The 13713-nt window shown below is 43.1% G+C and overlaps 1 protein-coding gene across 3 annotated transcripts; it reads right to left on the reverse strand.

Moving 5' to 3' along the window:
- Positions 1-920: 920 nt before the first annotated feature.
- On the reverse strand, positions 921-12106 carry SPC25 (SPC25 component of NDC80 kinetochore complex). Of its 3 annotated transcripts, none has more exons than XM_038751708.1 (7): positions 12073-12106; positions 6929-7092; positions 6786-6851; positions 6381-6527; positions 3676-3780; positions 2686-2784; positions 921-1181 (listed from the first exon to the last, which is right to left on the reverse strand). In XM_038751708.1, the coding sequence occupies exons 2-7, from the start codon at positions 7089-7091 to the stop codon at positions 1057-1059; spliced, it is 705 nt and encodes a 234-aa protein (XP_038607636.1). In that variant the 5' UTR covers position 7092; positions 12073-12106; the 3' UTR covers positions 921-1056. The 3 variants fall into 3 exon arrangements, with proteins under 3 accessions (XP_038607636.1, XP_038607635.1, XP_038607634.1); XM_038751707.1 differs by lacking the exon at positions 12073-12106 and adding an exon at positions 8207-8286; XM_038751706.1 differs by lacking the exon at positions 12073-12106 and adding an exon at positions 8051-8082.
- Between the last annotated feature and the right edge of the window lie 1607 nt (positions 12107-13713).

Genomic DNA, 13713 nt, shown 5'->3' on the forward strand with positions numbered 1-13713 from the left:
CCTCTGTGAGCCACTCCCCATCGTAGGTGAGGTAAAGTTGGAATGCACAGTGGACCCTATGCTGTTGAATTTCTTCTATGCAGCTATGCTGGATTGTACAGAGTTCATAATACTCTTCTACCTCAGTCTTCAAGCATCTTCACCACTTAACTGCTCTATGTCCTAGGTGCAAATGACAATGCCCTCCAGGCACACACCACCACCCCAAAGACAGTGCTCTACTGTACTTTCCCAAGGGCATAGTACAATGATCTTCACAGATTAAAGGCTCAATGAATGCTATTAATTGATCGATAGGTGGACTCTCTTTACCAGGCATTACGGACAGACAATAAATCTAAAGAACACCGAGGTAACATCAGTGTAAACCAGGGAAACCATGTACATACCCAGAGCTAAATGCCATATCGCGTAAGCAGCATACTAACCGATTATGAAACAAAAGACAAGTAGAACAACAGAACTGTAAGAAGAGATTGCCAAACAGAGGACAGGGGCTTAGTGGTAGTAGATCCCAGACTAAATTAGCAGGTTGTGAAGACAAAGAGGCCAAAGCGAGAACACACCCAGGGGCTACAGAGAATGACTGTCAGGACCCCAAATGCTTAGTGCAATGCTCAGTGCTCTGCACCGTAAACATTCAATAAATACCACTGACTGTTCCCAAGAGACAGTCTTTCTGTGTGCACAGCAGTGTCAGAACTGTGGCTCCACAACGGCTCTTTCAACGCACAGGTGAATTCCACTGTCAGTGGCATCTTCTCCAAGCATGAAGAATCTATTTACATGTATGATCAATCCCAGATTTTAACTTCAAGATGTATCACTGCTGGGAAGTAAGTAGAGAATAGCCTATTGGTCCAAAGGATGACTCGAGAATGATATACTATCACTTTAGATAAATAAATAGTGAACCAAAACACTTTTACAGGAGTTTATGGAAATAATACAAAGCACTGAAAGGTCATAGAAACACGGAAGTGGCAGATTTAAATGCAGAACAGGAACAGGAAAAAGTTAAATATAAAAACCAACCTTTGTACATTTGTTCACATATTAATTATAAACCAAACCAATAAAAGCTTTTCGGACATTGGCGAGAAAAGCAGAAAAATTGTTGGTTTCCCTCACTTTCTCTTGTAATTCAGCTAGGCAATCCAGATGAGGAGCACTTTCGGTCACTAGGAGAAAATAAGCCAAAAATTGAAGGGCATTTCAACCAGAAAATTTTTACTGGAACACAATTATTCCTGATTTAAATGTTCTCCTCTGATTACAATTTCCATTTAAATTATGTTTTACTGCTATGCATGCATTTGTGTTCAGTACGTTCACTGCCTCTTGCCCTTCCTAGCCATGGCATCACCATTTTGGGGTGTTCTTTACAAGGATGAATTTTGCTTTAAGGTGCTATTCAGACGAAGGTTTGTGCTATGGCAGGTAGTTTTTGATTACTTAAACCTACCTGCCTTTTGAACCGTAGCAAATTATTAACGTTTCCTAGAAAGTTTTAACCTAACTACAGCTGCAGAACTCTTAGCCCAGTGTTACTGTGCACTCTAGAGGAGAAGCCTTTGATGGAGTTCGTTACCATCTGAAAGGAGGAAGAGTGAGAATCAGCTTGGAAATCATTTCCTCTTCACCATCCCCTGCCCCGGGATTGGTTGAAGGGTCAACAGAACTTATAACAACAGGGATAAACCCAACAAAAGAAGTTTACAGTGGAGGAGGGTGGGGAGGCAGGAAAACATATCATTAAAAACCCAAGGATTTCTTTTATGTATTTCATAATTTTCAAAAAATGAAGATCAGTATGAAAATGCTCATCTAGCCAAATTCATTTCTTGAATTGACCCTCATACCCAATAGCACTGAATTTTTCATTATGCTTCCCATAGTTGCTTCTAAATTAGTTATTTTTAGCAAACAATCATTACTTTCACTTTGGGCTGCTTATCTTTTCCCCCCTGCCCACCCCCCAGACATTTATTAAGCCCTGGATACCAAGTACTGTAACAACACAGCCAAGCAGTTTTTCCTAACACCAGAGTTTGGTGTCTTTTGAAACTTGCGCTCATAAAATATTATATGGTTCACGCAAACCTAAATTACAGCGTAAAAAAGGATGTTTTGGGGGCCAGGAGAATCAGATAAATTATATAAGCAAGGCCATTTTAGTCATTCAGTTTAACCAAAGATAATTCCGATGCTGGATCATTTGTAGTTCTAGACTGTAAGCTCGTTGTGAACAGGGAATATAGTGTTGTAGTGTGCTCTTCCAAGTGCTTAGTACACAGTAAGCATTCAATAAATACCATTGATTCATTCATTCATTTAAAAGGCAAAGTAATCTATCACATTTGGGTGCATTTGTAAGTTACCTTAGTTTGCTCCTTATAAAACTGTTTTACCTTAAAGGAGCAGTTTTGTTCAGGCAAATAAATTACTGAAGGGCCATCTGGTCATTCTCTGGCTGCTTTAGCCAGAGTCCTAGGCAATTCCTAAGGACCTGTAATGACATCCTGCTCGCCTGACCTGTTAACTGTTGGTAACCACAGAAAGCCAAATTCAAGGGGAAAGTGAGCATTTTGCAATTCTGTGTTAGTGTCTCCATAGCTGCAATAGAAGTTAATATTAATAAAACCAGCAATCTGAATTAGCCATTCAGAAAAAAACTGCACATACCTTCATAATTTCCCTCTTCATTTAAGCACAGTGAAAACATGAAAGGCTTTTCATGATCCTTGGGATCAATGTTTCTGAATATAAACTGCAACTTTCCTCCTAGAATAACAAGAAGCCATTAAAAGCTTTTCTAACACACCCGAGGTCTTATGACCAGCATAAATATTTTCACCTTCACGTCAACATAGCGAAATATTAGCTAATCAACTTTCTCAGATGCAGAAATACATTTAAAATCAATCCCCACTTTGGGACATTTGAATTTCTCTATAGACATATGGAAAAAAACATTAGATACTCAAAATGGCAGCTGTATATTAGCACAAACTTCAAAGGGATAATTTAGGAAAACTGAATGGAAACAGACTTCATATAAATCCAATTGTCACCAATTGTAATGCATGTTTTTCTGTTATGGTGACCAGAATGACTGTTGGCTTTAAGCCCTGACTGGGAAAGGGAGTGATCCAAGCAATATCTTTTTAAAATTCTAAATTTAATATGATGTCCAAATCTGAACTAAATATTTGGAATTTACCTAACAAAGTGAGTTGTGTCTTTCCTGGTCATTTTACAGGTGAAATACCACAATCAGAAAAATTCTAATAATGTTGAACACTTTAAGCTGCTTCCTTACAGTTCTTTATAAGGTATCAGTACTTTTAAAAATGGGATTTCTATTAGTCACAAGCACTTGACTGTGCTCAACAGACAAAAGAGATTGCATTTTTAGTGTCAAGATTATGTTTTTTTTTTAATGAGCAGGGTCAGCGTTAAAAACTGATTGAGGTGGTTTGAAATTCAGTTTGATGGTTTTGTGGCAATGATAAAAAGTTTCAGGAGGAACTGAAAGTTCAAGGCGGGATAGTTAAAAAGCTGTGTGCAATCGCCTTATTCTTTTGATTGCTTAATAAGAGATGCTTATTCCTCGACTGATTCCAAGGGAACTAATTATACAGTACACCTACTAGTCTAATATGAAAATCTTACCATGTGTGTTGCGTATTTCTAATCCAAGCCGATCTTTAAAATATTCGGATGATTTATTCAGTCCTTTCAGCTTCTCCTTATTGGCTTCATTGGTAGTGGAAACGACTATGATTTTTGAAAAAGCGATGAAATAATGTATTAAGACCAGGAAAGCATTTTTTTTGGCCCTTTCCATTAGCTAACTGGGACCTTAAGCAAGTACCTTAAACCTTTCCTGGGTCGACTCTTCTTCACCATCCACGAAGCTACCTCCCCCTCGGTAGACTCTACTGTAGCAGGTTCCTCACTGGTCTCCCTGTTACCAGCCTCTCCAGTTCAAGCAGATTTCCAAGCTGCTTCTCACTGCAGTCCAAATTTCAAGGGATTTTCAGCATGTCTATTTTTCTCTGCATCAAGCAGAAACTCCTGACCACTAGCTTCAAGGCTATCAGAAATCTTCTCCCACTATACCACAACTCCCCCTCTTTATTCCTCCCAAGCTAACCTTCTAACAATGACCCATTTTAGACACTCCCATCTCCAAATCTTTGCTTTTACCCCTGCCTGGAGCTCTCTTCCCTCTCCGAATCCACTTGACTAGACTGTAAGCTCCTTGTGGGCAGGGGACGTTTCTACCATCTCGGTTGTATTGTACTCTCCCAGGCGCTTAGTGCAGTGCTCTGCATACAGAAAGCACTCAAATTCCATTAACTGACCTTGCTCTCTCCACCTTCAAAGCCCTTCTGAACCCTACCTAGAGAAGATTAATAATAATAATAATGATGATGGCATTTGTTAAGCGCTTACTATGTGCAAAGCACTGTTCTAAGCGCTGGGGGGGGGAATACAGTGTGATCAAGTTGTCCCACGTGGGGCTCACAGTCTTAATCCCCATTTTTACAGATGAGGTAACTGAGGCTCAGAGAAGTTAAGTGACTTGCCCAAGGTCGCACAGCAGACTTGTGGTGGAGTCGGAATTCGAACCCATGACCTCTGACTCCAAAGCCCGGGCTCTTTCCATTGAGCCATGCTGCTTCTCTAAGATGACATTCCAGTCATGCCAATCCAACAGCTGTCTTGAGTGGTTATCCTTTTCTCCTTTAATTACATTAGAGTTAAGTATCTTTCCATACTCTGGCAATCAGCAGCTGTACCTTTGTTTCTTTCTCCTCCTCTCCTTATAAATAACATGTGCCTGTCAATCTCCTCCATTAGGGTGCAAGCTATTTGAGGTCAGGGACCATCTCTCTGATTCAGATGCTTCATATGCGTGCTCTGCAGACAGAAGGCACTCAGCACTACTGACTGATTGGTTAACCTCTAAACCTCAGTTTCTTCATCTATAAAAGGGGATTAATAATGTCCCTTCCCACCTCCCAAGATTGTTATTATCTCATTTAAACTTTACAATAGGTCCTTAGCTAGGTCTTAATTATTGCTCATTTCCCCTCTGTCTGGCACTCCAAACTGGGTAAGCAACAGATATAAAGCAAAACAGGGGACAGAGGGACACGCAGGCCTATTAAAGAATGTTCAGAAGTCACACTTCAAACAGGTTTACTTACCTAGGGCTAAATTGGGGTTGCCTTCAAAACTAATATAACAGAATCTCCTTCTAGCTAAATCCAGAATTAAGAATGACCACTTCATTTGATTAATTTGAAAATATATCAGAATGCTTCTAATTAGCTGCTAATAAGATGTCAGATTTACTTTTCGGAATCTTTAGGATGCAAAAAAAATTGATCATCACTGCGAACTCATACTTGACAGAGATTAGAATTATTTTAGAATGTATCATTAGAATGTCTAATCTGTTTTACGTAAAAAGTGTTACCTGCAAGCATTTTAAGAATTTATTATTCCACGATACAAATGACAAGATACAAGATTCAAGAGACATCCTCCTGTCTCTCCCCACTTCAGTCTATACTTCACGCTGCTGCCTGGATCATCTTTGTCCAGAAACACTCTGGGCATATTACTCCCCCCTTCAAAAATCTCCAGAGGAATTTTTGCTTGATGCATAGGTTGTTGGGTAGGGACTGTCTCTATATGTTGCCGACTTGTACTTCCCAAGCACTTAGTACAGTGCTCTGCCCACAGTAAGTGCTCAATAAATACGATTGAATGAATGAATGAATGACAATAGATTTTCATCTTCAGACAAATGTTTCCTGAAAAACAGGATGAAAACTAGCACTGAACTTTGGAAAACTTTGGAAAAGAGAGGCAGCGTGGCTCAGTGGAAAGAGCCCTGGCTTGAGAGTCAGGGGTCACGGGTTCTAATTCCAACTCCGCCGGTTGTCAGCTGTGTGACTTTGGGCAAGTCGCTTCACTTCTCTGTGCCTCAGTGACCTCATCTGTAAAATGGGGATTAAGACTGTGAGCCCCATATGAGATAACCTGATCACCTTGTATCCTCCCCAGCGCTTATAACAGGGCTTTGGACAGAGTAAGCGCTTAACTGATGTCATCATTATTCACCTGTCAACTTGTTTTGTTCTGCTATCTGCCTCCCCTTTCTAGACTGTAAGCCCCTTGTTGGGTTGGGACAGTCTCTAAATGTTGCCAAACTGTACTTTCCAAGTGCTTAGTACAGTGTTCTCTGCACACATTAAGCGCTCAATAAATATAATTGAATGAATGAAAATACTAAATTATGAATAATGGCACCTTAAATTCATAGCCACTTAAAAGATTTTACACATGAATGCTAAACTTACTTTCTTTTTTCTTGGCCAACTCTTCCTTTAGATTCTGGATACTTTGAGTCCACATTTCCTTTTCTTGCTGTCCATCATGAATTTTGGAAAGCAGTTCTGACAGGTTATCTTTTTTTTCCTTAATGATTTTGTTCTGCTTGTTGATTTCTGTGACAGGTTGACAGTAATATTTAAGGCTGATTAAACAGTGGCTACATTGGTCACTAATATGCATACAAACCAGCAAAGCATCAAGGGCTTTTCCTTCACAGAAGCTTCAAAAAGCATTTAAAGTATTTTTACAGGAGTAAGGTAAAATGAAAGATGTATTTCAAAATGCATTACACTAAATAGGTTAGTTGGTTTGTATTCAGTTATTTCTCCCATTGGAACATATTTACATTTACCAGTAAAGTTAATCCATACCTCTTTTATATTCCAGAATTTTTTCAACCATTTGACCTTCTTCTTTTAGTTTTACAGACCATCGTTCTGTAAAATAAGTTAAAAATATTAATTATCCAAAGTAACTTTGAAAATAGGACCAGTGTGAGCACTGTGCTTTTTACCTGTGAGAGTTTTAATGGCTTCCTTGTGGGCATCTCTCAGTGTTACAGTCTGACAGCTGTATTCACTTATCCATGTGTTTTTGAATTTGGTCCAAAATTCATCTATGCTTTTATCAAATAAGGCCAGTTCTTCTTCTGTCTTTATATGGGACATGGTGAGCATTCTGCAGAGAGAATGATACATGATCATCAGCAGTGTTTACCTGGGAACCTAACTAGGTGCTGAACCCTGAACTAGGCACTTAGCTTTTGTTTTGTTTTTAATGGCATTTGTTTAGCACTTACTAGATGCCAGGCACTGTACTAAGTGATGCAGTATATTCAAGATAGTCAGGTTGGAAACAGTCCCTGTCCCACATAGGGCTCCCAGTCATAATCCCCATTTTAAAAATGAGGGGACAGACACAGAGAAATTAAGTGACTTAATTTAGAACCCAGGTCCACTGACTCTCAGGCCTGTGCTCATTCCACTAGGTCACACTGCTTCATGAGACATGAGCTCTGTCCTTACTACATTTAATCTTCTAATTGGGGGAAGCAAGCAAACAAAAGGACAAATACTTAGTGGTTTAGAGGGAATAAGCAAACAGAGAATCCAAGACCTGAGTCTCTCCTGACATTGTGTCTCCTGCTGCTCTCCCCCAAGGGGGCACTTACCACCTCTCAATTCCCTCCTTTCCCCCCAACTCTCTGGGAAAGATAGAGATGATGGCCCTCTCCTCTTTTACTCCATGTCATTTTCAGATCATTTTCTTCCCTCCATCTCTCATTGTTATATCATTTGAAGCTCATCCCAACTGCCTTTACTTCCTTTACAATTATTAAATGCTGTACACTACCTCCCTACGGACCCACCTATGCATTTCTAGAATAATTTGACATCTTTTTCACCATCTTACTCACAATCCCATTACCTGCACTGATCCATCCTGGTGACTGCCCCCCACCCCTACCCAAAACCTCCCACACACCACTCAATTGTGCTGACCTTCCCAACTACCACACACCAAAACCCTGGATGTCATTATTATTAAATACTGCACCACTTCTAGCTTCAGCTCTGAACTAACCACAGCCTACTAGCCTGACACTTCAGTTACATCCCCTTGTCCCCACAGAGACCTTTTGACTCTTTCCATCTGTTCCAAGTCATCATGCCAGAATGGGGGACATGGCACTTTATTCTTTTACAGGTACCCTATTTTGGACTCTTTGGCTTTCCTTCCATTCCAGGGCCTTTTCTAACCAAGGCACTGAGTAACGATGAGAATTAATTACCCAGTAAATGTGGTGTCATTTGTAGCACAGACAAGCTGGATGCGGGATCAATACCAATGCACCAGTTGAGGATGGGTGACCTAAGGGAGACAGGATATGAACATGTCTTTCTTTTTTTTTTTTTTTTTGGAGTGGACAATGAAAGGGAGGCAGTTTCAGTCAGACAATTGCTGGGATCAGGTCTTCTAGACACGTTCTCCCCCCTTTAATCTCCTACTAACCCAGCCTGCACACTTTGCTCCTCTCACACCAATCCACTCACATCACCTCGATCTCGTGTCTCACTGCCAAACCCTTGCCTACACCTTCTTTCTGGCAATATCCCTCTTCCTCTTCATATCTGACAAATCACCTGCAGAGCCTAATAAAATCATATCTTCTCCAAGAAGCCTTCCCTGAGTAGCCCCTCATTTCCCCACTCTATTCACCCTCCCATCTGCGTCACCCATGCACTCATAGCTGTACCACTTGGGCACTTTAATATGTACATATTCTTATACTGCACTACTTCCCTCAACTGTAATTTATTTTAATGTCTGTCTCCACTTCTAGACTGTATAAGTTCCTTGTGGGCAGGAATTGTGTCTACTAACTCCCTTGTATTTTACTCACACATAGTAACCATTCAAAAAGCACTGATTATCTGCCCTTTCCACTGTACTCTCCCAAGCACTTAGAAAAGTGCTTTGCACACAGTAAGCACTCCAGAAATACGACTGAATGAATAGATTGTTTTTCCCTGGTATTCACGAGGAAGCAGTCCAATCCTTAGTAAGCCAATCTGAGCATTATATTTACCAATGGCTTGGTAAGGACTCAAGTGGGATCTGCTGCTGCTCGGGTCTCAGTTTTTTTTGTGGCCAACTACTGTACTCATTCCCCATCCCAGTCGTCTCACACTCACAGTGCTGAGCATAAAGGAACTGGATGACAATGTAAACCATCACATCTGCATAAAACACCCAAGTAGATGTTCCTCTGGCAGTGACCATAACTACCCTCTTAGACCGTAAGCTCCTCGAAGGCAGAGATCAGGCCTATGAACTTTACTGTACTCTCCCAGGCACTTAGTACAGTGTTCTGCACACGGTAAGGGCTCAATAAATACCATCAACTGATGATGCTTGACAAGATGCTCACCCGAGTAGCAAGAGGCCAGAAAAGGTGCTTTATTGCGTTTTAAAGACCAAGTGCACAAGAGTGAGAATGTCTCTCAAAGATTCACACCCATGGACATGGAGAAGTGTGGCCTATTGGAAAGAGCACAGGATTGGGAGTCAAAGGACCTGGGTTCTAATCTCAGCTCTGCCAGGCATTTTCTGGGACACAGAATAATTACTATTATTCTGGTATTGTTAAATGCTTACTATGTGCCAGGCACTGTACTAAGCATTGGGGGGGCCAACAAGCAAATCGGGTTGGACTCACTCCCTGTCTTATGTGGGGTTCCCCGACTCAATTCCTATTTTACAGATAAGGTAACAGGCCCAGAGAAATGAAATGACTCTCCCAAGGCCACACAGCAGACGATACTTTGCTGGAATATTTTTTAACGCTAGTAAGGCAATATATCTTTCCTTCTCTTCACCCACGTGCCGATGTTCCTGAAATCTGGACTGTAAACTCCCTCTAGACCTTAAGCTTGTTATGGGCAGGGGACCGTGCCTACCGACTTTGCTTAATTGAACTTTCCCAAGAGCTTAGTACACTGCTCTGCACAAGGTACGCACTCAGTGAGATGTGTGACTTTGGACTTTGAGTCAGCTGTGCCTCAGTTACCTCATCTGTAAAACGGGGATAATAATGATAATAATAATGGCACGTAGTAAGCGCTTAATAAATGCCGTAATTTATAAATGCCAGTCTCCGTGTCCTCAGCACGTGCGGAGGCGTCGCGGTTACGCTTGTGCAGTGGGGAGGCGCTGCTTTTCATTCATTCAGTCGTATTTATTGAGCGCCTACTGTGTGCACGGCACTGTACTGAGCGCCTGCCTGTCATTTCTACACTCCTCTTCTCTGGGAGATCCCCACTGTGCCTCCAAACCCTTTAGGAACAGAGACCGCGAGAGCAGCTTTTCAGCCTCGAGGTGATGCCCACCCCCCCAGCAGGGACCGAGCCACATCTACAAGAGCCTGGTCCCTGTGGTCCTGGGAGTCCAAAGACTGTTCCAAAATCACAGGTGAAGCAGCCTTCTCCTTTATCACCTTTGAAATACAAGGAACAGGCATGAGAAAAATGGACTGTGAGCTGAGAAAGATAAAACCCATCAATGTGTGGCCTGTGTTGGTGGAAGGAAAGCGAGTCCAGCTCCTTCTCCTTTCCCCATCACTCAAGAAAAGGAAGCCACACCCTTGGGGGCCCTGCTTTAGCCCAGCACAGTTCTGCGCATCAGGCAGAAACTCCTCACCCTGGGCTTCAAGGCTGGCCATCACCTCGCCCCCTCCTACCTCACCTCCCTCCACTCCTTCTCCAGCCCAGCCCGCACCCTCCGCTCCTCTGCCGCTAATCTCCTCACCGTACCTCGTTCTCATCATCATCGATCGTATTTATTGAGCGCTTACTGTGTGCAGAGCACTGTACTAAGCGCTTGGGAAGTACGAGTTGCCAACATACAGAGACAGTCCCTACCCAACAGTGGGCTCACAGTCTAACAGTTCTCGCCTGTCCCGCCATCGACCCCTGGCCCACGTCATCCCCCGGGCCTGGAATGCCCCCAATCCCTCTGCCCATCCGCCAAGCTAGCTCTCTTCCTCCCTTCAAGGCCCTACTGGGAGCTCACCTCCTCCAGGAGGCCTTCCCAGACTGAGCCCCTTCCCTCCTCTCCCTCTCGTCCCCCTCTCCATCGCCATCTTACCTCCTTCCCTCCCCCACAGCACCTGTATATATGTTTGTACCTATTTATTACTCTATTTATTTATTTTACTTGTACCTATCTATTCTATTTTTTTTATTTTGTTAGTATGTTTGGTTGTGCTCTCCGTCTCCCCCTTTTAGACTGTGAGCCCACTGTTGGGTAGGGACCGTCTCTATAGGTTGCCAACTTGTACTTCCCAAGCGCTTAGTACAGTGCTCTGCACACAGCAAGCGCTCAACAAATACGATTGATTGATTGATTTAGACTGTGAGCCCACTGTTGGGTAGGGACCGTCTCTATAGGTTGCCAACTTGTACTTCCCAAGCACTTAGTACAGCGCTCTGCACACAGTAAGCGCTCAATAAATACGATTGATTGATTGATTGAGTTAGACTGTGAGCCCACTGTTGGGTAGGGACTGTCTCTATAGGTTGCCAACTTGTACTTCCCAAGCGCTTAGTCCAGTGCTCTGCACACAGTAAGCGCTCAATAAACACGATTGATTGATTGATTTAGACTGTGAGCCCACTGTTGGGTAGGGACCGTCTCTATAGGTTGCCAACTTGTACTTCCCAAGCGCTTAGTCCAGTGCTGTGCACACAGTAAGCGCTCAATAAATCATCATCATCATCAATCGTATTTATTGAGCGCTTACTATGTGCAGAGCACTGTACTAAGCGCTTGGGAAGTACAAATACGATTGATTGATTGATGTGTTGTCTGTCTCCCCCTTCTAGACTGTGAGCCCGTTGTTGGGTGGGGGCTGTCTCTCTGTGTTGCCGACTTGGGCTTCCCAAGCGCTTAGTACAGTGCTCTGCACACAGTAAGCGCTCAATAAATACGATGGAATGATTGAATGCCACTATTATTTATTATTATTTGTCAGACGTGGTAACTGAGGCTCAGAGAAGTGACTTGCCCAAGGTCACACGGCAGACGAGTGACCCCCCCCACCCCCAATCCCCTCAGCGCGCGCCCCTCCAGGCCCAAGGCCCAGCCATCACGGCTCACCTGAGGCGGGCCCCGCTTCGCCGACCCGCCGATTTCAAACGGCCGCGGGGGAACTGCCCGCTGATTGGCCGGCGGGGACGGGGCCGGACTCTCGCGAGAGCGGGGCATTGTGGGACTTGTAGTCCCCTCCCTGAGGCGGAGCGGTGGCGCACCCCCCCCGTCCGGCCCGTGTCGGCGCTCATTCATTCATTCATTCATTCATTCATTCATTCATTCATTCATTCAATCAGTCGTAATAATAATAATAAATAATAATGATGGCGTTTATTAAGCGCTGACTATGTGCAAAGCACTGTTCTAAGCGCTGGGGGAGGTTACAAGCCGATCAGGTTGTCCCACGCGGGGCTCACTGCCCCCATTTTCCAGATGAGGGAACTGAGGCCCAGAGAAGTGAAGTGACCGGCCCGAAGTCACCCAGCTGACAAGCGGCGGGGTCGGGATTTGAACCCATGACCTCTGACTCCAAAGCCCGGGCTCTTTCCACTGAGCCACGCTGTCGTACTTGTTGAGCGCTTACTGGGTGCAGAGCACTGTACTAAGCGCTTGGGAAGTAGCAGAGCGCTCAATAAATACGATTGATGATGATTCATTCAATCGTATTTATTCATTCATTCATTCGTATTTATTGAGCGTTTACTGTGTGCAGAGCACTGTACTAAGCGCTTGGGAAGTACAAGTTGGCAACATATAGACAGTCCCTACCCAACAGTGCGCTCACAGTGTAGAGCAGTGGGCTCACAGTCTAGTGGGCAAGTCACTTTATTCATTCAATCGTATTTATTTATTTATTCATTCCTTCATTCATTCAGTCGTACTTATTGAGCGCTTACTGTGTGCAGAGCACTGTACCAAGCGCTTGGGAAGTAGCAGCGTGGCTCAGAGGAAAGAGCACGGGCTTTGGAGTCCGAGGTCAGGGGTTCAAATCCCGGCTCTGCCAATTGCCAGCTGTGTGACTTTGGGCAATCAATCAATCGTATTTATTGAGCTCTTACTATGTGCAGAGCACTGTACTAAGCGTTTGGGAAGTACAAGTTGGCAACATATAGAGACAGTCCCTACCCAACAGTGGGCTCACAGTCTAGAAGGGGGAGACAGAGAACAAAACCAAACATACTAACAAAATAAAATAGAATAGATATGTACAAGTTGAATAGAGTAATAAATATGTACAAACATATATACATATATAAAATGAGGATTAAGACTTTGAGCCCCATATGGGGCATGGACTGTCTCCAACCTGATTATCTTATATCAACCTCAGCGCTTAGTGCAGTGCCTGGCACATAGTAAGCTCTTAGCAAATACCATTAAAAAAAATATTTTTGAGGTGCTTGAGGTTGATCATTTCTGGGCACCCCCCCAAGCCCACCAAACTTGTAATGTTACAAAACAAAAGCAAGAGTGATAAAAGACAGACAGAGAAGTAATTTGTGGACATTACTAGAACCTGTGTCCCTTTCATTGGTCCAGAGACACTGATCCCCTTCCAAGTCACTATAAATATGTATACAACTTCCTAACTACCTGACACTTAAAAATATCAGACATAAAGTCATCAGGTGCTGGGCAGTATTAAACAACTGAAAACTAGACTGCCTATATATAGTCCCAAATAAAACTAGATGAATGGTCATCTAG

Source organism: Tachyglossus aculeatus, chromosome 9 (genome assembly GCF_015852505.1).
Source record: "Tachyglossus aculeatus isolate mTacAcu1 chromosome 9, mTacAcu1.pri, whole genome shotgun sequence".
Lineage (NCBI taxonomy): Eukaryota > Metazoa > Chordata > Mammalia > Monotremata > Tachyglossidae > Tachyglossus > Tachyglossus aculeatus.